Source organism: Petaurus breviceps, unplaced genomic scaffold (genome assembly GCF_028583685.1).
Source record: "Petaurus breviceps papuanus isolate PSGF00001 unplaced genomic scaffold, PetGlider_PUasm1.0 140, whole genome shotgun sequence".
In the NCBI taxonomy this organism is placed as follows: domain Eukaryota; kingdom Metazoa; phylum Chordata; class Mammalia; order Diprotodontia; family Petauridae; genus Petaurus; species Petaurus breviceps.
The window spans coordinates 41248398-41272413 of record NW_027185698.1 but is presented as its reverse complement, the minus strand read 5'-3'; the positions used below and the strand labels follow the sequence as shown (position 1 = coordinate 41272413).

Sequence of the window (24016 nt, the reverse complement as noted above, 5' to 3'; positions counted from 1 at the left end):
GAGATCCTTAAAGAAAATGTAACACCTTATTAATATTAGCTCATTTTAAGTCTAAGGGTAAGATAATGGTTCCTAAGGTTTACTAGCACCCCCTTTCCCCTTGTGGCTTTTAGTTGAGTTTAGTACTTATTTTAGTTGAAAAGATATGCGCACAATCACAATCATTTCAAGCTCTCCAGTTACCAAGTCTTGCTAACATTTAGAAAGGAGTTTAGCTCTCTGCCTTAATTTACGTTTATATATGTTTCTAGTTAACCCCTGCCTCTTTGTAGTGGAGACAAGATTCAGGTGGCTGCAAACATTTGGGTTGTGAATTTGGGTAGATGTAATTATTAAATATAATTACCTGAGTAAAGACTCTCTTACAGGGTCTGTGGATAACTAGGTGTTAGCTGGAATCTCCTACCCCTCCTACTTTTCCTTCCTCAGTGTATAGAATTGAGGACTTACCTTGATCTCACTTTTGTCTACCATAGCCCAGTCCTCCCCTTTCTTTCTCCTATCCCTGGTTGCCCTTGGGCTGCTGACTCTTTATGGGTTCTTTCCAGCTTGATCCCATTGTTTCATTTCTGTTTCCAGTCCCTTGGAATCCCTCTCTAGCTCCTAGATAGCTCAGAACTATAAGGTCTGAACTATGCATTTTATGAATTCCCCAGGATGTACCCAAGTCTTTCACACAATGTCTTTTATTGATTTAGAAGATGTACAGGATCTGTTCACACATCATGATTGATTTTACACACACACACACACACACACACACACACACACACACACACAAATACACTTTCCCACCCCCTATCTCCCCCATGATTGATTGATTCAGTGAAGAAGAGCTCTTATCAAGGGGCAGCTATGTGGCACAGTGGATAGAGCTCTGGCCCTACAGTCAGGATGACCTGAGTTCAAATCCAGCCTCAGATGCTTACTAGCTGTGTGACCCTGGGCAAGTCACTTAAACCCAATTGTGAAACTTTTATCAGCTTTACTGGTTCCCTGTACCTCTGAAAGCTCCAGGTTCTTTGTCATTCCTGCTGGTCTGGATACAGTATCTGTTGCAGAGAGCAACTGAAAAATCCAAAACAACACCAAATTGTGGCAATCTTTCTAGAGTCAATGAGACTACTCCACAGACTAAGCAAGGTTAGGCTACCTTGTCAAGAAGCACACTGTTCTGCTATTCTCACCCTGGCTTTGATCTTGACTCATTGTATGACCTTGAACAAATTACTTCTTCTCCCTGGGTCTCAGTTTCCTCCTCTGCAAAATGTGGGCTTTAGAATAAAATCTCTGAGGTCCCTTTTAGCCCTGACATCCTAGATTCTAAGGTTCTTTCCATTTCCAGCATTCTTTTTCCTTTGGTCCTAAGGCCTTTCTGACTTCTGGGCATTTGATTTTTTGTGTTCTAACATTGTCTTCTATGGCTGTTAACCTTGCTGTGTGTCCTGGACCCCTGGGGCAGTCTGGTGAAGCCTATGGAACCATTCTCACCATGTTTTTAAATACATAAAATAAAATGCAGTAGATATGCAAAGGAAGCCAGTTATATTGAAATACAGTTATCAGAATTATTTTTTTTAATCGCCAAGTTTTCTAGGCTATAACATTCTATGATTCATCATTTGAATAGAAAATGTGGGGTTATTTCCCATTAGGCTTTTCAGGGCCCCTGGTTCTCATGGCTAGTTCTCCTTGCTGGTACTGAGGGAGGTTAGCTCTAACCCTTGGGTCCCCATATCCTATTCTTTAGGGTTGGGAGAGCTAAGGTGAGGAAGAGCCTAGGCTCCCACAGCTTCACTGAATTGTTTCTTTGTTGTGTCAGAAATCCCGACAGTGATGAGAAGCCGTGGTGTTACATCATGAAGGACAACACTCTGTCCTGGGAATACTGCAACATCTCAGCCTGCGGTAGGTGGGCTTGGAGCCAGGCAGTGGGGAGAACTGCTGTGGTTTTAGCTCATGGGCATGAAGCATACTGTCATCCAACCCCACAAAGAAAAAATAAAACCGAACAGTTTTGCAATAAGATGCATTCTCAGAAGCTGATGTAGGATTTTTTGGATCCCACTGGTGGTGTTCTCATTGAGGACAGTCCTAGAAAATAGGAATAACACCCTTTAGCATACTTACCCTGCCTTTTAGCCAGGGGTATGCTGGTAAATGTTTAACAACAGGCTCTCCAAAAAGGCAGGACATACTTTTAATTTTAAACTGCATTGTGAACATTTTCTCTATCACTTTCTTAAGTCCAGACAAAATATAATATCTTAATAATTTAATAATTATTCCAGACAAAAAATAATAAACGAAACCCTGATTTGCTGTACTTGTGGATTTTTGAGGTGTGGATAGTCACGGTAAAAATTTAACAATCAGTGCCAACACAGCCCTATTTATGACTCACATGTGACTTTGTCTTTCATTTTTTCATTTGGCCTGTTAAGGTGGCAGGGGTGGGTGGGTTGGATGGGTTACGATACCTGGAGGGGCAAAAATAATAGAAGGAACCTTGAACTCAGATTCAAAAGACCTGGGTTCAAGTTCAGCTCTACTAAAATGTTTGACTATGGGTCTTTGGACCTCAGTTTCCTCATTCTGGATCGCAGAACCACAAAGATGGGAGGAACCTAAGAGGCCATTCAGCCCAGTCCACACCAAAGCAGGAGTCCCACCTACAGAATCCCTAACAAGTGGCAATGGATGTTTGAAGACTTTGGGTGACAAGGACCTCACTAATTGTTAGGAAGGTTTTTCTTGTGTTTAAGTAGAATCTGCCTCTTTGTAATGCCTTGTCTGGTCCTTCAGAGCCAAGTAAAACAAGTCTAACGCCTCTTCTCTGGGACAGTTGTTGAGTCATTTCAGTCGTGTCTGACTCTCCATGACCCCATTTGGGGTTTTCTTGGCACAGATATTACAGTGGTTTGCCATTTCCTTCTCCAGCTCATTTTACAAACGAGGAAACTGAGGCAAATGGGGTTAAGTGACTTGCCCAGGGTCACTCAGCTAAGAGGTGTCTGAGGTCAGATTTGAACTCAGGAAGATGAGTCTTCCTCACTCCAGGCATGGCGCTCTGTGCACTATGGCGCCACCTAGCGGCCTCTTCTCTGTGGCAGCTCCTGAGATCTTTATGACAATTCTCTAACCCTGTACTCCCACCCCATCCCCAAAGTCTTCCCTTCTCCAGGCTAATCATAGCAGCAAAGAATAATAGTTAGCATTCATACAGTGTTTTAAGGTTTGCAAAGCTTTTTTAAGGTTCAGAGACAGCTAGTTGGCACAGTGGATAGACACTGAGTCTAGAGTTAGGAAGACCAGAGTTCAAATCCAGCCACAGACACCTGCTAGCTGTGTGATCCTGAGTCAGTCACTTAACCTTTGCTTACCTGAGTTTCCTCAGCTTTAGAATGGAGACACTATTAGTACCTACCAGACAGAGTTGTTGTAAGCTCCAAATAAGAGAACACTTGTGAAATATTTAGCACAGTACTTGGTACACAGTAAGCCCTTAAACACTTATTCCCTTTCCCTTCCCTCTTTACATGCCATCTCATTTGATCTTCACAGCAACTCCACGAGGATCCCCATTTTACAATTCAGAAAACTGAGGTAAACAGAAGTTAAGTGACTTACTCAAGGCCATATAACTAAGCATCTGAAGCAGAATTTGAACTCGGGTCTTTATGATACCAAGGCTATCCAATGAGCCACCCTAGGCCCTTCAATCCATGCTAGAGTTTTCAGTTCATTCACTGTCCTAGCTCCCCCCTCAAGATACACCCTAGTTTGTCAATGTCCTCCTTAAAATGGGACGTCCAAATGTGTGACTCAGTACTCCCAGTGTGGTCTGACCAGGGTATGTGATATCACCTCCTTTATTCTGATCCCTGCCTTCTATTAATGCAAATGAATGGAAATGGAGCTAGCTGTTTTTTGGCTACAACGTCACCTCGCCTCAAAGTGCCTTTGCAGTCACTAAAGCCCCTGCATCTTTTTCATGTGTAATCCCAGGATTTAGATTGGGAAAGGCACCTCAGCTTTAGTCTCACCCTGTTATTTTAACAGAGACTGAAACACAGAAGGAGGGCGTCGTTACTGGTCCAAATCTACCCGTACAATAATTCACTGAGCAGGAATGTGAAGTCAGGTCTAACCCCAAGGCCGCAGCTCTTTCCACTAAAGCATCTCTTTAAACTAAGCACACGAGGCTTTACATGAACCGTCATGAAACCTCGTCTCGTACAGATGGTCCCCCAGGTCTTTTCCCTTTTTAACATTCCACCAAGCTCTGCCTTTTCTCCTGCCCCAGTGAACAGTCCGAGGAGTGGGACTCGAAGCAACGTGGAACTTTTAATGATTCCCGAGACTTCTCTGCCCAACAGACGGGCTTGTGGGAAGAGGCACAAGAAAAGGACATTCCTGCGGCCTCGAATTATTGGGGGCTCGTCCTCCTTGCCCGGATCCCACCCGTGGATGGCGGCCTTGTACATTGGGGAGAGCTTCTGTGCCGGCAGCCTCATTCACTCCTGCTGGGTGGTATCAGCGGCCCATTGTTTCTCCAACAGGTAAGTGCACCCTTTTACTCCCTCACCTTGGGGAAAGTCAGTTCTTGGGCAAAATGGTAAAGATGGTGAAGATCGGCTCAGTTCAGGTGAAATGGTGGATGCCCGATGTATCCTTCATTGCCTTTTTTCTCATGTTCTCTCATCTTCCCCTTATCAAACCCCATTCTCGGGAAAGGCTTTGAACTCCCTCAACATGCACAGTGTGAGTTCTCCTGGAGGTGGGAATAGAGATGTCGCTTTGAGCAAGGATCCTTCGGCGGTTAGTAGATGGAGATATGGGGAGAAGGGAGATCCAGGGGGAAGGGAGAACTTTCTCAGGATGAAATCACCTGAATTTCTAGCAGATGCTTATTCTCCGCCGTGGAAGGACAGCCTTATCTTGGGGTAGACCTGAGAAAGAGAAAGCTAAATGAGGGGAATTCATATGACTGTAGAAAAAGAATTGGCTCTGCACTCAGAAGACCTAAGCGGGAATTCCAGGTCTGCTAGAGTCTGACACTTAATGTCCGTGTGAACCTGGACAAGTCACTTAAACTTCTATCTGCCTCAGTTTCCTGAACTGTAAAATGGGGAATCATAGTAGATTCCTATCAAGTGAAATAATAACTGATAAGCACTTAGCACAGTGCCCTGGCACACAGTAGGGACTTAATAAATGTTTGTTCACTCCCTCCCTCTACTACCTGTTTGAATTTAAGGAAGTGACTTAGCCTCTTTGGACAACAGGAAAAGGGGAGTGGTGGCCAGAGGGAAGTGCTTTGGTCTAGAACTTTATAGGGGTGGTGAGTGAGGACTCAGTGTGTCACAGGAAGGCAAGAAGATTCAAGTTCCAGGGTGGCTAGGTGGCACAGTAAATAGAGCACTGGCCCTGGAGTCAGGAAGACCTGAGTTCAAATCCGACCTCAGACATTTAACACTTACTAGCTGTGTGACCTTGGGCAAGTCACTTAACCCCAATTGCCCTGCCCTCCACCCTCCAAAAAGCAAAACAAAACAAAAAACAAAAACAAAGAAGATCCTAGTCCCTAGGTCTCAGTCAACAGGAATGATACCCGAATTGCTGAATTCCCTGCATTCTATAAGGACAATATAAGATAAAAACTTTAGAAAAAACATTTTAAAAAAAGTGTTATATAGAGACAAAGTATAATTGATTATCAGGGCAGTTAGGTGGAGCTGCAGTGCATAGAGTGCTAGGCCTGGAATCAGGAAGACTCATCTTCTTGAGTTCAAATCCAGCCTCAAACACTTACTAGCTGTGTGACCTTGGGCAAGTCACTTAACTTTGCCTCCGTTTCTTCATCTGTAAAATGAGTTGAAGAAGGAAATCTTTGCCAAGAAAATACCAAATGGCATCATGAGGAGTTGGACACAACTGAAACAACTGAACGACAACATGGTAATTGACCAAATCAGTGAGTGTTGATGATGGAGATGATGGTGGTCCCACATTCTAGGAAGGACATGTACAAACTGGAGAGAGTCTAGAGGAGGTCAACCGGTAAGATGAATGGTCTCCAGATGGAGAGCCAGTGTGACACAGTGGAACGAATGTGGGATTCAGAGTGGGAGGCTCCAGGTTCAAGCCCCGCATCTGCTACTTACCGTCTTTGTAACTTTGGGGAAGTCATTCAACCTCTTGGCCTCAGTTTCTCATCCGTAAAATAAGGTTCTTGGACTATATGTCCTGTAAGTTTACTTCTAGTTCTAAATCTGATTCTATGTCATATGAGGATTGGTTTAGTCTATCTGTCAACCACCTGGCTCCATGTCCAATGCCAATCTCTACTTGGCTTTTGTAGACTAAATGTTCTTAGGAATTCCTTCCAGAGCAAATATTCTGTGATTTGATGATGATGATGATGATGATGTTCATGAAAAGATCTTAGGGTAGATTGTATCATGATGTACTTCAGTTCTGGGACATCTTCCAATGTGGTCACTAATAGCCTTCAAAACAAGGTTGGATTTGATGGTCTAAAAGATTCCTTATTGCTTCAATATTCATATGGATAACAATGTGGTGAAAGGAACCCTAGAAGTCCTTAGGAATTGGGGGAAGGATGAAGGTGGTGGGGGTCTCCTGATATTCATGTTTCCAGAGGCACAGCAAAGAGAAGGGAGCCACGACCTACAGTACATCCCTAACTAGGTCTCTGGAGAGACTGTAGTGCTCGGGCATGGCCACAGGGTGGCAAAGTCTCACTGCCCACAGTCATAGCCTACAGAATTATACTGGGCCCTGGAGCTGGGCATCAGTCAGAAATCTGGGGAGAGGAGTGTGCTAGAACCAGCTTCCATAGGTTCCAAAGAATTGATTGTTAAATTTTCAATGCGAACATTTACACCTTGGCAATTGGCAAATCATAAAAATGAGGGCTCGATTGATTGTTTTGTTGATGGATTATGGGCTTAAGAAAGTGATAGAGAAAATGTTACTAATGAAAATTAAAAGTGTGTATACATTTTTGTTGAAAACTGGTTGTTAAACCAATTTACCAGCACATCACTGATTGATTCTATGAAGCAGGTGTTTGCATTGGTCATAATGTGGGAGTGGTCTTCCCTCCACTGAACTAATAGTGAGCTGCTGGGGAGTCAGGTGTGGTCACTAATTGTCTGTCTTCAGAACGAGGTGATTAGATTTGATGGTCTAAAAGATCCCCTACAGCACTGATATCCAATACTTACCACCTTCTCAGTAATCTGCTGCTGGTTTGTTCATTCACTGTGGGGCCTTGAAGGTGTGTCCCTTTACATCTCTGAAACTCAGTTTCCTTATATGAAAATAACTATACTTGCATCACCTATCTCACATGCTTCACAAAAGAAAGTTCTTTACAAGTCTGAAAGTATTGCTGAAATGTGATCAATCTAATGGGTGCTATTTTTTTTCTGTGGGTGGAAGATTCAAAGTTTCTTCTAGCTCTGATAGTCTTATGTTTTATATTCTGAGGTCCCTTCCACCTCTGGAATTCTACGTTCCAAGACTCTTTATAGTTCTGATATTCTATGCTCTTATTTTTTAAAATGATTTTTATTTATATCTTTTGTTTTTACATTGCCTAGATTTCTTCCTACATCTCTCTTCTCTGCCCTTCCCAAAGAGCCATCCCCTATAAAAAAAAATTTGAAAAGGATCAAAGAAAAAGATGAAGAAGAGGGAAAAAAATGCCATAAAAGCACTCAATACTTTTTTGAGAGTAACATGTTGATTTTATTATATACTTCAAAGAAAGAAAGCTAAATATAAGAGATTCATGGTTTCAAAATGTCATCTATTAAATGAGATAATAATTGTAAAGCACTCAGTCCAGCCTGGCACGTAGTAAGCATCATATAAATGTTATCTGCTATTATTGTCCTCTCTTTCTGTTTTATTTTGTATATGAGAATTTTTTTAGTGTTTGTTAAAATTCAGAACAAAAAAACCTCCATTTGTTTTTTTATGTCTAGCTCTAATTGCCAGAAAATTAACAATCAAATGAAGCTAAATGTTATGTGATTACAGTGCCCAATTCTTGACCCTTAGAAAAAAAAAGAAAAAATAAACTTTCTCCTTTTAGTGGAAGAGGTGGGGGACTGTGGGTATGGAATGGTGCATTTCATTTTAAATAGGGTAGATATGACTGTTAGTTTTGCTTTTTTTCCCTTTGCTACAAAAGAAGAGAGAAAGAAGAAAAACATCCAGAGTTAAGTTTGATATTAAAAAAAAACTTTAAAAGCATCAATAAAATTTTTGAAAGAAAATAATGTTCTCTCTATTGAGGAAAACTGCCTCCCAATAACTTACAGACCACAGGTTCCCCAGCCCTGTCCTAGCTCTATCTCCCAGATCCACACAGGACCCACCCCCGGAACCAGAGTGTTTTGGATTAAAAGACTGAGCTAGGGATGGATTTATTCATCATAACTCCAGTCTAGGGCAAGGGAGACATTTTCTTTGCATTTACAGACAATAGTCTTCATGCCACCTCTTTTTGCGTGCCCACTTTTCAAGATTCCTGGACCATTTGTGCCAAAGAAGAGTATCTCTGCTTGCATTTTCAGTGGTTGAGAAAGAAAATCCTGACCGTTGATGGCTTCCTCTTGCTTTATCTTGGGTCCAGTCCCCCCCACCTCAGGGTCTTAGTTGAATATATTTTTTAAAGCGATGTTCCATACCTGTGGATCCCCACCCCCACCCCTGCAAAGCACTGGGAAGAGGTGACCTCTCCTATTTCTCCTTTAGGGTCACACTTTTTGTTTATAATTTTGCAGCCTTCGGATTGTTCTTACTCTTTAGCTTTTTATAGTCAATGTGCATCATCATGTTTGTTGTTTATCTGGTTCTGCTTACTTTCTATGTTCTAAATTCTAAGCTCTTTCTCAGCTCTGACATTCTATGCTCTACGGCCCCATCCAGGTCTGACACTGTATAGGGATTCTTAGGTTTCGCTCAGTTCTGACATTCAGTGTTCTGAGTTCCAAGTATCTGTGAATCTGTGAATTTGTGTTTGGAGATTTTACTAAGCCCTTCGTGGGAAGGGCCCCTGGCTGTGGAAAGTGCAACTTTGCCCTTGTCCTGCCTTCCCAGTGGGGCTAGTGTGGATGAGAATTTATACATTTTAATTCCTTCAGTATCTGCCCCCAAATGATTAGGATAAAGGCTGACTTCCAAGGGGCAAGAACTAGGCACACAGTTCTTTTTGATATGTAGATATAGTATGGTAGAACCATTGGCTTTGTAATCAGGAGACCTGAGTTCGAATTCTGTCTCTTACTTTTTTTTCTCTGGAAAAAAATGGTTTTGTTAACACCTGACCACCTCCCTCTCACATCTAAAATTAAATGATGAGTATGAAAAAAGGTTTGCAACTGTAAATAAATGCCAGCTACTCATTAATGTTATTATTCTGTGTTTTCCAGCCCACCCAAGTCAAGTGTCACAGTCGTCCTGGGCCAGCATTTCTTCAACACATCCACAGATGTGACACAATCATTTGAAATTGAGAAGTACATCCTGTATCCGTTGTACTCTGTCTTCAGCCCCAGCAATCATGACCTTGGTGAGTGTGTTGAGGCTTCTTCTGCACCAGATGTCAGGCCCAGTGTTGGGTGTCCACAGACCAGGGCTGACCAAGGAGGGCTGAGGCTGGGAGGTACATCCAATCAGGGGAGCCAGAGGTCAAGGTCAAGGAGAATTCAGTTAAAATGGGAAGGAACAGGAAGACGCCAGTCTTCTGCAGAAGGGCATCACAGACAGTGAACCTTGAAGGGAGCCAAAACATCTGATCCAGGAATCAGGCTGGTCCTAGATAAGTTAGCTCCTGGCTTTCCAGAGGCCAGTCCTAAGTGTCCAGTCCTGTTTTTCCCATGAGGAGCAGCTGTAAATCAGAGCCTGCCTGATATCCCGAGATCCAAGGTTGTGCCCTGTTCTGGGATTCTAGCCAGAAGGTGTTAGCTCACCCATACATTTCAGATACTATTCATATGGCTTAGAAATCGTTTAAGGACATGATAATTGTCAAGGCCTAAATTGACCTCACTGTCTGGCATCTTGAAACTGAACAAAGAGTATTAGAAAACTAAGTGACCTATAATTACCTTTTTTGTTTCATTACTCTATAAAAACCTTGCTCATGGTATCAATAAATGGATTGCATTGATCAATCAACCACGATTTTTTTGCACTTTCTCGGGCTAGTGTGTCATTTTAGATTAAGAATCCATTTAATGTTATCTCTATAGAACCTCAGTTTAGGAATCAGGAAAGATCCAGAAATCAGGAACTTGAGTTAGAATTTTGGGAAAGAAGCAATAGAATATAGACCAAGATACTGGATGACAGACACAGGGTACCAGCAATAGTGAATACCTCCAAACCTGAAGGATTCATGATGTCATCAGTATGTTATCATACTTCCTCCATTGAAGAAGGTCATGGTACCTCCTCATCTTTGTGAATGGTCTTTGGGAGCTACTGTGGCCACAAACAATTCCCTTATGTGATGACTAGCTTTTCACTTATGAAACTCTCTAGCGTCTTTGGTTTAGGAGAAAGAGCACTGGATTTGGAATCAGATGGTGTGGGTTTGAATACCAGTATTCAGGCAATAATAGCTGCCCCCATTTTATAGATGATAAAATCAAGGCTCAAAACGACTAGGCAATTTGGTGACACAAATATAGCAGAATGAGGATTCAAACCATGATCTTCTGATTCCGAGTCCGGAGCAAGAATTATTTCCCCCCCCCCCCCCCGTTTTATGATTTCAACAGTGTGGGGAACTGCCTGGTGTGGAATATTCCTCCATGGATACAGGTCAACAACTCATTGTAATGGGATCAGAAATAGGAGCAGCCTTTGAGGTCATCTTATCCAATGCCTTCATTTTATAGTTGAGAAGATGAAAGGATTTGCTCAAGATCACCATTGCACAGATGTGAAAACTAACCTTCTGCACCACATCCACACTGCCTTCTTTGGGGGTCTGGGGGGTCCTTATACTTCCTGCTTTAATCCATAATTAGGCAAGACTGCACTGTGTGTAGATCACTAGACCTGGAGTAAGGAAGACCCAAGTCCAAATCTGGCTTCAGATATTTACTAGCTGTGTGACCCTGGGCAAATCACCTAACCTCTCCCTGCCTTAGTTTCCCCATCTGTAAAGTGGGAAGGGTAGTAATATCACTTACCTTGCAGGTTTGTGGTGAGGATCAGATGAGATACTGTTTATAAAGAGTTTAGCACAGTGCTTGGCCATTTTTGTTATTGTTTAGTTGGTTTCAGTCATTTACGGCTCTTTGTGACCCCTTTTTGGGGTTTTCTTGATAGAAATACTGGAGTGGTTTGCCATTTCCTCTTCCAGTTCATTTTACAGATGGGGAAACTGAGGTAAACAGGGTTAAGTGACTTGCCAAGGGTCACACAGCTAATAAGTGTATGAGGCTGGATTTGAACTCAGGCCTTCCTGACTCCAGGCTTGGCATTCTATCCACTGTGCCACCTAACTTCCTTGGACATAGTAAGTGCTATGTGTTAGCTGTTGTTATGATGTATCACAAGAGCATCATAGAAGGAAGCAGAAACTCCTGGCCCTGGGGCTTGGCTTTGGCATTTCTTAGTTGTGTGTGACCTCTAAACCCCAGCTGTATACTCAATGTCCACATCACACATGGCATCAATCTATGGCTTCCTTGTATTATTTAACTTTCCATGTGAGTGAATTGTAGTCTCCCCAATAAGAAGTAAAAACATTCAGTTGAGAGCCTCTGATGCCCGTTTGGCTTCTAGAGAAGGACTGAGCACACTGCCCGGGCTTGATGAATATCTTCTGTGTTGGGTGAAGGAATTTAATTCAACAAATTTCCCCTGCAGTTCCTGTGTCTCCATCCCGTGGCACATCTAGTCCACTTGGGGAGATGGGACTGCTCCAGAAAATAATATTGAATGGTATGAGTAACATGAATAAAAAAACTGTTAAGCATTGACAGTGTACCAAGTGTTGTGCTAATGATGCAAATAGAAAGAGAAACAAAGCAGTTCATGCTCTCCAGGGACCCATACTATAATCAAGGGAGACTGAACATAGAAGAAGGTTAAGCTCTTGTGGGGATGGAAAGGTCTGGAGGTCCTAAAAGTCAATGACTGGGCAGATAGTAAGGCCCAAAGGGCCTGAGGTTAAGTCAGGACGTTAGAATATGTGCTGATGTTCTGGTTATGGTAAGTAATATATGAGTAGTATGACCAACTGAGTTCTGAAGAAGAGGAATGAATTTATGATTGTTTTGACACTACTGTGGATAGTTTCTCCCCCCTCTTCTGGGGTTCTGAAGTGGAAGAAAGATCAGTCAGTTTGGAGTCAGAAGACCTAGAAATAAGTTCTGCTACTCACTAGTTTTGTGAAGTTGGTCATGATGCTTAAACTCTCTGGGCCTCAGTTTCCTCATCTGTAAAATGAGGGGGTTGAATTTAGAAAACTTTTAAAATGCTATTCAGCTCTCTAAACCTTACCATCCTATACTGTTATTTTTCCTTCAAGAGGCCCATAAATCCCAGGAATTGTTTCTTGGCCCTTTAACCTCGATGGCCAGTCCTAATGGACAGAAATACTTTTTGCCTCTGTGACAGTCAATCTGATTCCCTTCTCTAATTTCCTGCAGCTCTGATTAGACTGAAGAAGAAGGGTGACCGCTGTGCTGTGAAATCCCAGTTTGTCCAACCCGTCTGCCTCCCGGAGAACGGCATCACCTTTCCTGATAATCACAAATGCCAGATTGCAGGATGGGGACACATGTATGAGAGTGAGTCTCCTGATGACTGTCAGTACTGGGGGCCCCTAGCTCATCCCTCTTTTGGCCTAGACCCGTCACACCAAGGGATGTTTTCCTCTGAGCTGTGGGTCTTTCTGTTGGATTGTCCTAAACGTTACAACCAGGGCTCTAGGCAGGGAGTGTATACTGGGAAGCCTCAGAAATAGTTATGGGATACTAATAATTGGAGAAGGAAATGGCAAACCACTCTTGTACCTTTGCCAAGAAGACCCCAAATAGGGTCATGAAGAGTCAGACATGACTTAAAAGAGACTGAACAATGGCAAGGACAACTCCTTATAATTGTAAGGGGAGGAGACTGTGCCTTTTCCATATCACTGGCTGGCAGAGCTGTCAGTCAACATCATGACCCTCATTTATGGGTTCCACTGATAACTGTGGCATGGCTGGCAGGCCTGATGCTGACTGATGGTAATACCGGCCAGTGACAGAGAATGAAGGGATGGTAGAGGCCACTCCATCTGAATACTGCCCTGCCCATTGATTAAACATAAGTTAGAAAGTCCGAGGCAGCTTTCCGAGAATATCAGGTGGGCTCTGCTGAAATCCTCAGAGGGCTGCTAAGCATGTGCCTTTCTGACTTGCATGTAAGCAATGACGCTTCCAGCCGGGACCTGGGCAGCATCCCCTCATGGAGCAGTGCTCCCCTACAAGTTCCAGGCTTGTCCCAGTCCTGATTCCCATTGAAAGCTATTCCCTTGGTTTCTCCTTAAAAGATGTTACAGGCTACTCCAGTTACTTACGAGAAGCATTGCTTCCTATTATTCCTGATCACAAATGTAGCAGCCCAGAGGTCTATGGTGCAGACATCACTTCCAACATGTTCTGTGCTGGTTACTTCGACTGCAAATCAGACGCCTGTCAGGTAAGGCTTGGGGAGAATAACCCTCAATTTGTTTTGTCCCAGTCAAAGGAATGAGAGGGAGACAGTGTGGTATGTGGAAAGAGGTCTGGATTGATAGCATGAGACTTAAAAATGAATCCGAACTCTTTAACTCACTAGCTGCGTGCCCTTGGACAAGTCATTTACACTATCTAGGCCTTAGTGTTGTTCAGTCGTTTTTCAGTTATGTCTGACTTTTCGTGACCCCATTTGGGGTTTTCTTGGTAATGATACTGGAGTGGTTTGCCATTTCCTTCTCCAGCTCATTTTACAGATGAGGGAATTGGGGCAAACAAGGTTAAGTGACTTGCCCAGGGTCACACATCTAGGAAGAATCTGAGGCTGGATTTGAACTCAGGAAGATGAGTCTTCAATTACAGACCTTTATAATGCATAATAAAGCCAGGTTTTGAGACTCCTTCCTAAGCCTTCCTAGCTCCATTAAGCAGGAAACTAACCTAACAGCCCATCTCGTGACTCTGAGATCTGCTTGATAGCTCAGCACTCCTCCTCATCCCCCAGGAGCACCTGTTTCAGATTTGGCCCATTAAGCTCCAAACAGTGAATGTTGTGTTTACTAAGTGTTCTAGAATTCTGGGCCCCCTCCATCCTTAGAGCCTGTTGGGATCATAGGGCCATTCTGATAGCATGATATCATAATGCTTTCTTCCTGCCTTCCCCTGGGGGTGTACAGAAGAGTACACTTCATATCTTACAATGGCAAGGCTGAATAGGACCCCAGAGGTCATGTAGTCCAACTTGGCAGCTTGGTGATGCAGTGGGTGGAACACTAGGCCTGGAGTCAAATCTATAAGAATACAAGTCATTCCCCAATTGATAAATGGTCAAAGGATATGAACAGGCAGTTTTCAGAGGAAGAAATTAAAGATATCTATAAGCCTATGAAAAATGCTCTAAATCACTATTGATTAGAGAAATGCAAATCTTTAAAATTAGAGAAAAACAACTCTGAGGTACCACATCTCACCGGTCAGATTGGCTAAGATGACAAAACAGGAAATTGACAAATGCTGGAGAGGATGTGGAAAAATTGGAACACTAATGCATTGCTGGTGGAGTTCTGAACTGGTTCAACCATTCTGGAAAGCAATCTGGAACTGTGCCCAAAGGGCTATAAACAAAGTGCATACCCTTTGACCCAGCAATGCCACTTCTAGGGTTGTATCCCAAAGAGATTATAGAAGTGGGAGGAAGACCCAATGTACAAAAATGTTTATAGCAGCTCTTTTGTGGTGGCAAAGAATTGGAAATCAAGGGGATGCCCACCAATTGGGGAATGGCTGAACAAGTTGTGTTATATGCATGTTATGGAATACTATTGTGCTATAAGAAATGAGGAGCACATGGACTTAATATTTACCTGGAGAGGCTTATACGAACTGATGCTGAGCGAGAAGAGTAGAGCCAGGAGAAATTTGTACACAATTACAGACACAACTTATGTGTGATGACCAACTTTGATAGACTGGACTCTTCTCAGCAATGCAGGGCTATAAGTCAACTCCAAAAGACTCATGATGGAGAGAGATGTCTACATTCAGAGAAAGAACTAGAAAGAACAGAGTTTGAATGCAGAGTGAAGCAAACTACCTGATCTTTTTCTTGTTTAGTTTTGTTTCCTCTTTCCCATTGTTCATTCCATCTGATACAATCCTTTATAACCTGACTAATGTCTAATATGAAAGTATTTGCAGATGCTGTACTTGATTGTATGCTGCCATGGGGGGGGGAGTGGAGGGAGGGGAGAAAATTTGAAACTCAAAGGATTGTGGAACTGAATCTTGTAAACTAAGAGTAAACAAACAAATTAATAAAGACCAAAAAAAAGAACACTAGGCCTGGAGTCGAGAAGACCTGAGTTCAAATCCAGCCTCACACACTTACTAGCTATGTGACCCAGGGCAAGTTAATTAACTTCTCCCTCAGTTTTTTCATCCATAAAATGGGAATCATAATGGTATTTATCTCCAGGGACAGCTAGGTGGCACAGTGGATAGAGCACCTGACCTGGAGTGGGGAAGATTCATCTTTGTGAGTTCAAATCTAGCCTCAGACACTTACTACTATGTGACCCTGGCCCAGTCACTTAACCCTGTTTGCCTCAGTTTCCTTATTTATAAAATGAACTGAATAAGGAAATGGCAAATCACTCCAGTATCTTTGCCAAGAAGATCCCATAAAGGGTCATGGAGAGTCAGACATGACTGAAAAAGGACTGAATAAGAATAATAATAACAGTTGTAGTGAAAATCAAATGAGATAATATTCACAAAGCACTTAATAGATGTCTGGCACATAGCAGGTGCTTAATAAATGCTTATTTTCTTCAAACTGCCTCATTTTACAGATCAGAAAGTTGAGGCTCAGAAAGGTACTGTGACTTACCCAAGATCACATCTCAAATTAGGGTGAGAGCAGAGACCAGACACCAGGCCTCCCAACTCTCATTCCAAGATTCACCATGTTCTATCCTTCTGCCTCTCTAAGGATTAGTCAGTTATTAATTTTGGTTCCAATTCATTGGCTAGGTCAATATTTCTGGTCAGAGTTTAGAATAATAGAAGTCAGGAGTTTTATTTGGCTATCAGAAAATAACAATATTTTCATGGCTTCTTGCTTCATGAATAGGAAACAATTGAAACAGGACTGTGAAGTTCTCACAGACTGTATACTTAGCAGATTAAGTATCTCTTATTACAAGTACATCTGAATTGAACGACAGTATCTGTAATGTAATGCCAAAAGAAAGGCAACTTCCCAAGGTTCAGAATACCAGCATAGGTGCTCTCCATTTTATTCAGTGACCAACCAAGAACAGAGAAGATAAAAACATGACATCATTCAAAATACAGCATTTACTAAATGTGATTAATCTCCAAGGACTACCCCACCCCAGGACCTTCCAATCATTCAATCAATTACAAAGTCTCTGTTCTAAATACTACTCCACCCCTAGGCTATACCTTAATTAAGTCCACCACAAAGCCCCTCTTCTCAAATGGAGATTAGTTTCCAAACATAAGGTCAAAAGTTCCCCACCCCAGGATCACAATTGAATCTACCCCAGAGTTACATCAAGTTTAAACACAGCACTTAATACCCAAATGGAGGTCTTTTCTTCATCTTGACACGAGGCAAGTTCTCAGCAATCTTAGTTCCTGGGGAGACAAGGCTTAGCAAGGCCATAAGATACATTGCCAGTCCCTTCATGAATTTATCCTCTGTCTGTAGAACAGTCCTAGAACCCCTGAACACATTAGCAAAGCCCTCTCCCAGGATTTCTGTAAACATACAACAAGAAAATCCTTCTTCAGGGCTTCTGAACCAACAGAAAGGCTCCCAGACCCCTGCAACAACAGCACTGTCCTTCACCAGTGGACAGTATTCACTCTCTGTCTGCAGGACAGTCTCAGGGCTTCTTAACCAAATGCCAGGTTCCAGGACTTCTTCAACAAAAGGACAGTCTTTCACCAGTGGACAAATCTGGCAAAATAACATCAAAACAGACAAAGTACCAGCAAAACAGCCATGTCTCCTCAGTCCTTGGCAGCTCAGGGGGCAGGTCTCAAAAGTCCAGGGCAATTCAAAGCGGCCACCAGCAATTCTCTTAGTCTCTCTCTCTCCACGAGGTGCTGCTTCCAAAAAGATCTTCCGCCTATCTCTTCTCTCTCCCAATCTACGTCACCAGCTCCTCCCAGTTCAGGACTTTCTTTTCACATCAAAAAGTCCATCCCATAGGTGGGATTAACAAACTCTGGGTTTTAACACAATCAGTTTGAAAACCAAGCCAATACAGGGGAATCTTTAATTGCCATTACTATCACAGTATCATGGAGTCGGTGAGCTCAGAGGGACCTTGGTGGTTCTTGAGCATGATCTCTCGACAAAGTACTAATCCTGCCTGAAACATTCCCGAGAAGTCGTTAGCCAGCCTTTGCTTGAACACCCCCAGCAATGAGCCACTCACTACCTCCAGAGGCAAGCCATTCTATTTTTGATGTGTAGTAAGAGGCAGCATTGTGTAGCAGAAAAAGGAAATGGATGTGAATTCAGCAAACCTAAATTCAGTCACTAGCTGTGTCACCATGGGGCAAATGACTTACCCCCTCTCTCTCGCAATGTCATCACCTACAAAATCAAGAGAATATTATCATTAATATAATTAATATTCGCTTTGTGAACTCTGTGTAAATGTGAGCTTTTACTATGTGACTATTGAACAGTTTCACTCGTTGAGAAAATTTTCTTATATTGAAGCAAGACCTGCCTCCATGGAAAGGAGGAAAGGAAAGAATTGTGCATTTCATCTATTGGCCACTGAAATTCCATCTTTAGGGCTTCATTCCTTTGAGTTAAATAGACTCATTTTTTAAAATGCAATTTTTCCATAAAGGAGGAAGCCTATGGAATCAGGGCAAATGAATTTATTAGGCTGATGTATGTATCTTGTCATGATGGAGGAAGGGAGTTGTATGAGCACCTATCAACCTATCTGTAACACACATATGTGTTTGTGTGTGTGTGCACGTTTGTGTGTATGTTTAGATTTATATAGCACCTCTGGGTTCCAATTAGTGCAAATAGTGAATCCCCTGAAGTGATTATATTATTTTAATTCACATTGCTTTTTCCCTCCCAGTGGATTAGAAGCAATTACCGTATTTTCATAATTATAACTTTAAATAACAAATTTGAATACATGAGACTATTTCAGAGGATTCATTATTCACACGAATTGGGACCTAGCTGTATTTCCTTTTATCTTGGCTGGAAATTTAGTAAATATCAGGCAAGAGTGAGATTGTAGCAATTAGCATCATTAGTGGCAGAATAAGGACTAGAACCCAGAACCCTTGACTACTGTCCAGTTATGCTTATCTTCCCAACCTTCTATATGAAATGTAACCAAGTACTGAAGTTAAGACGATTCACTCCTGCTCTCTAACAACACAGGGTGACTCAGGTGGGCCCCTAGCCTGTGAAAAGAATGGGATTTCTTACCTTTACGGAATCATCAGCTGGGGTGATGGCTGCGGCAGGTTCAACAAGCCGGGTGTTTATACGCGAGTGACCAACTATGTGGATTGGATCAATGACAAGATACGGCCTCCCAAGAAAGTAACCACGACCACTGATGCCTGAGGTAAGCCATGAGGAATCTGCCTGGCCCTGCTCTGCCTCTGGACATCATTGGATGTACTGGACATCACTGGGTGTATCCGTCATCTCAAGTGTGTGGTTGCATTGAGCTACATTGACCTTTGTAACGATACTTTACCATGACAACAATAAAGCATTTTTGAAAGTTATAGTTGACCCAATGTCTGCAAATATGAACCACAGGAGAAGTTAACAGACCTTTTCATCAATGTCCTACTGTATACACACCCTTAGTGCTCCACTCTAAGAAGTATATAAATATGTATGAGAGTCCCTAACTTCAAGAAGATTATTGTTTAGCAGTGGGCCAGATCCGAAGAGAAAACAAATGAGCATTCATTGGCACGTAATGAATGCTATGAGATCTAAGGAAAGAAAAAAAACAACCGAGGAAGGAATGGAGGAAGGTTTTTAAGGAACTGTTATTTGAACTGGACATTGAAGCTTGGGTAGCATCTCAGCAGGCAGAGGTAGGGGAAGACATTTTCAGTGTGGGGAACCTATGAGGAAAGGTGAGGAAGAGGAAAAGTATATAGGATATGTTCTGAGGACAATGACAAATCCAATTTGGCCAAAGTGTAGAATACATGAATCATATCAGTAAAAGCATAGATGCTTACATCTAGAAAGGACTTCAGTGGTCATCTCGTCTAACCTGTACCAGAACGGAAATCTCTTTTTCAACATAACCAATAAATAGGAATCCAGTATCTCCCAGAACATATATGGTGATGAAAGAGTTCACTGCCTACCAAGGCAGCTTATCCCTCTACATGTAGCAATGATCATTAAGATGTTTTTCCTTACAATGAGCTTAAGTAGCCTTTCTGAAATTTTTATCTCTGGGTCCTAGCTCTGACCTCTAGGACAAAGCAGAATAATTCAGATCTCAGTGTGTTATAGTGGAAAGAATGCTGCTGAATAGGAATCTTGACTCTATCACTTATTAGCTAGGTTTGTTGTGAGGAAAGTGCATTGTAAAACATAAAGTACAATCATGTTCATATAGGGTACCTGGGTGGATTGATAGATAGAGCACAGGGCCTAGAGTCAGGGAGACCTGAGTTCAGATCTGACCTCAGACACTTATCAGCTGTGTGACTCTGGGAAAGTCACTTAACCCTGTTTGCCTCAGTTTCCTCATCTGTAAAATGACCTGGAGGAGGAAATGGCAACCCACTCAGTATCTTTGTCAAGAAAATCCCAAATGAGGTCACCAAAAATCAGACACAACTGAAATTACTGAACAAACACATGTTAATATGAATGATTATTTTTATTCCTTTTCCTCTGTATAGAACTAAGCCCAAATAATCTTTTTTGAGGCATTATTTTATTTAAAAAAATATTTTATTTTTTCCAATTACATATAAAAGCAATTTTTAACATTTGCTTTTTTTTTTTAAAGTTTTGAGTTTCAAATTCTATCCTTCTCTCCCTCCTCATTCACTCCCTGAGATAATTAACACAAAAACCTTGCTACAATAGGATCCTGGGCTGTAGGGATGGTGAGGGTCCTTAGAGATCGTGTAGCTCAACCCCGTCACAGAGGGAAAATGACTTGCCCAACGTCAAATGTGTGTGAGTAATGAAGGTAGAATTTGAATCCTGGTTCCCTGACTCCATTGCCACTTTTCTTTCCACAGAACTACACTGGCTCAAATCCATATCTTCATGACTACCTGGTCTTGGCTCCTCATACCACAAAAAATAAATTATTTTAGTCCCAGAAGACATAAAGCCATATTAGTCATAATTAATTTCCAGTGAATCAGAAGACTCAAGTTCTATCCAGTCCCAGTTCTAACACTATTGTGTGACCTTAGGAAAGTAATTTTCTGTCCAAGTGTCAAGTTGCTCCTATATAAAATGAATGGCTTATGTTGCTCTAAAATTCCATATTCTTATGCAAGCAGGTCATTTCATAAGTCAGAGATCATATTAGAATCAGAAGAGATAATGTATTATTTTTCTCCTTTCTGTCCTGGGCCTCTAGGCTTCTGATTGGTCAGTATTTACCCACCTTGCTAATGCCATGCTACTGTGGGCATCTACCTATCTTTCCCTTCTTGTAACTTTTTACCTCTAATATCAATGATTCTGTAAGAAGAGTAAGTTACACACCCTCATGGAGATTACATTCTGGATGGGGAGGGAGATAAAACTCACATTTATGAAACAGAAATAGCACATGACTATATTCTGAAATTGTCTCTGGCATCTGTATTATAGCAATTTATACTTAAGTCAGGCCCTTTAATCCTGTTGGGTTATTTTAGAAGGATGGGGGTAGGTAAGAGAGAACACAACCCCCCTCCTCTGAACTGGATAGTGTCTGCAAACTGTCCCCTTAGAGAGCAACCAAAAGGCATGATGCACAGATGGAAAAACTGATGAGAGGGCATAGTAAGTTGGGGGTATCAACTGTTCTTGTAAAAGGTGGGTGTGGACCTTGGTTCAGGGATGGCTGGGGAAAGAGAGAGGGACCCAGAAAAGTCCCTTCAGGTGGTCCTCTGCCTAATAGGTACAACATGACAAGTTGTATGTCACCCACATACTCGGACCCTGGCTGCCTGGAGTTAGCAACAAAGTCATAACCAGATCTGCTGAAGCCAATCTCCCTCCCTGGGGCAGCTGGGAATCCTAAAGACCAATGAAATCCTGTGTTCCTGACCATATCCTAACCCCGGAGATAGGGGGGTGTTTGGAGGGGAGGGGAGTGGTTTCACATAACCGCCAGTAACAGACTTTTCAGGGTTAGCAAAAACTGTCTCCTCCCACCCACACAGTTCCTTGAAGAGTGATATCCTGTGTGGGATATTTTGTAACAGACCAGCATTCCATTAATGGATTTCAGCTCTTAGTTGAAACTCAGAGCCCCACTGAACATCAGAGCTGAGAAGGGCTTTTAAAACCATCATCACCATCATTATCGCTGCAGGCTATAAAAATTTAGCACCTGCCGAATACCGTTTAAGACATGACTGGATGGCTACTAGAATTATGCATCAGAAGCTTGCTGTCTTTCATGAATTGACAAATGACAAATCCCCCTACTACAAATAGAGACCTCAAAATATCTTCGAGAACTCAACTGACAAACCATATTAGAGCTGGGCCATTATCACAAACTGAACTGTTAATCACAATTGCCTGGACATAATGTTGATTCAAAAAAATTGAAGAATGGCATTTTTACTAGTTGTTCCCATGCCAAATAATCATAATTTTCAAGCTACTTAGAACAAAAGCTTTCAAAATATAGTGATCTGGAGATAAAAAGAGATAAAAATTAAGTGGGACAAGGAAGGGGTATATATCATCCCTGTTGTCCTATCTGCTACTGGAATAATACCAAGGATGCTTTTAGGAACCTAGAAACTAGAGCAGAGATTCTTAACATGGAGCTTATGATTTTTAAAAAATTTAATAATTATATTTTAATATGATGGCTTCTTTTCTAATCATTTAAAATCATTGTTCTTCACCAGATTGACCAAAAAGTCCATGACACAAATAAGGTGAAGAAACCCTCAAAAGGAGGATGAGCTTACATCCTTGTACTTTTATGCAACTACAGAAAAGCAGCTTTTCTCCTCCACCTGTGCATCAGCCCTCCCCCACTCAAATCCAAGTCAACCACAAGTCATGTCATCATTTCCCTGATATGATGGTCCTCTTCGAGAAGGAAGGGCAAACACAGCAACCTGTCAGTCCATAGAACACTATATAGGAATGATAACAGTCAAGCTATTTGTTTTAGGACGCCTTCTGGATGAACACTTAAAATGAAAATGAATGAATGAAATGGATGAAAAAGCACTTAAGTATATGCTATAGGCAAAGCAATGTGCTAGGCGCTGAGCATACAAATAGAAAAGCAAAGGAGCTCCCTTTCTATTAGAGAGATATATATGGAAGGGAAACAAATGCAAAGTTTCAGCTGCAAGTCAGATGGAAAGGCCCTATGATCCTTTGTGCAATGGCAAAGTAGATGGTAATGCATCTTCTTTTTATGATCTTATTTTGAATAATATTTTATTTTTTCTCAATTCATATAAAAAGTTTTTAATATTTGCTTTTTTAAAAGCAATCGGGGTTAAGTAACTTGCTCAAGGTTACACGGCCATTTATTTCTGGGTGTGGTGCTGAGTATCTGAGCCCGGATTTGATCCAGGTCATCCCGACACTGGAGCCGGTGCTCTTACTCGCTGTGCCACCTGGCTGCCCCTAATATTTGCTTTTTTCAAATTTTGAGTTCCAGAGTCTTTTCCTTCCTCCCTTGCCCTCTCCTTGACATGGTAAAGGAATTTGACATAGGATATGTGTGTATATCTATATACACACATATATGTGCGTGTGTATACATCTATGCAATCATGCCAAATATTAGTCATGTTGTGAACGAAAACACAAACCAAACACACACACACAAAAGTGAAAAATGTACGCTCCAATCTTCATTCAGACTCCATCAGTTCTTTCTCTGGAGGTGTGGTATTTTTTATGAGCTTTTGGAATTGTCTTTGGACTATTGTATTGCTGAGAATAGCTGTCATTCATGGTTGATCATAGTACAAGTATAACCGTTACTGTGTACAATGTTTTCCTGGTTCTACACTAAAGATTTCACTTTAAAGCATCTTCTTTAATGTAGTGTTCATTAAAACAAATGTCATCTGTTTTTGCTGTTGCATCATGTGACGGTGCCCAAGACTTTAGTGGCGAGAACTTTCTGCATCCTCAGCTGCTGAGGAGGCTTGCAGACGCGATTAGCGGGTTACATCGCCATGAGGATTGTCGTTGCTTGCCCTCCATTCTTGAAGAGGACCAATGATAGCGTGAGGGTGATGTATTGAACTGCGTGTGTGAATTGCATGTAAGTGAGTAGAGCTGCTCCAAATCATCAGCTCTCTCTCCTCAAGAGTCATCAGAGTCAGGATGACTGGCTCTTATTCTACTAAATTGCTGTGGAATCCAAGCTAAAAGCTGGAGCAATGGTCTGTAGAACACTGACATTCCTGGGACTTTTGAAGTCTGGGTACTGGGCTGTTTGAAATGGTGGTTTGCATGT

At 41.9% G+C, this 24016-nt stretch overlaps 1 protein-coding gene across 1 annotated transcript in view; it reads left to right on the top strand.

Annotated features, from left to right (window-relative positions):
- Positions 1–19070, top strand: part of HGFAC (HGF activator) — a 57388-nt gene extending 38318 nt beyond the window's left edge. The window contains 6 exon segments of the mRNA XM_069070689.1: positions 1823–1908; positions 4307–4562; positions 9471–9610; positions 12708–12848; positions 13595–13743; positions 18736–19070. Coding sequence (XP_068926790.1) covers positions 1823–1908; positions 4307–4562; positions 9471–9610; positions 12708–12848; positions 13595–13743; positions 18736–18924 — 961 coding nt within the window. The 3' untranslated portion in view covers positions 18925–19070.
- The last annotated feature ends 4946 nt before the right edge of the window (positions 19071–24016 follow it).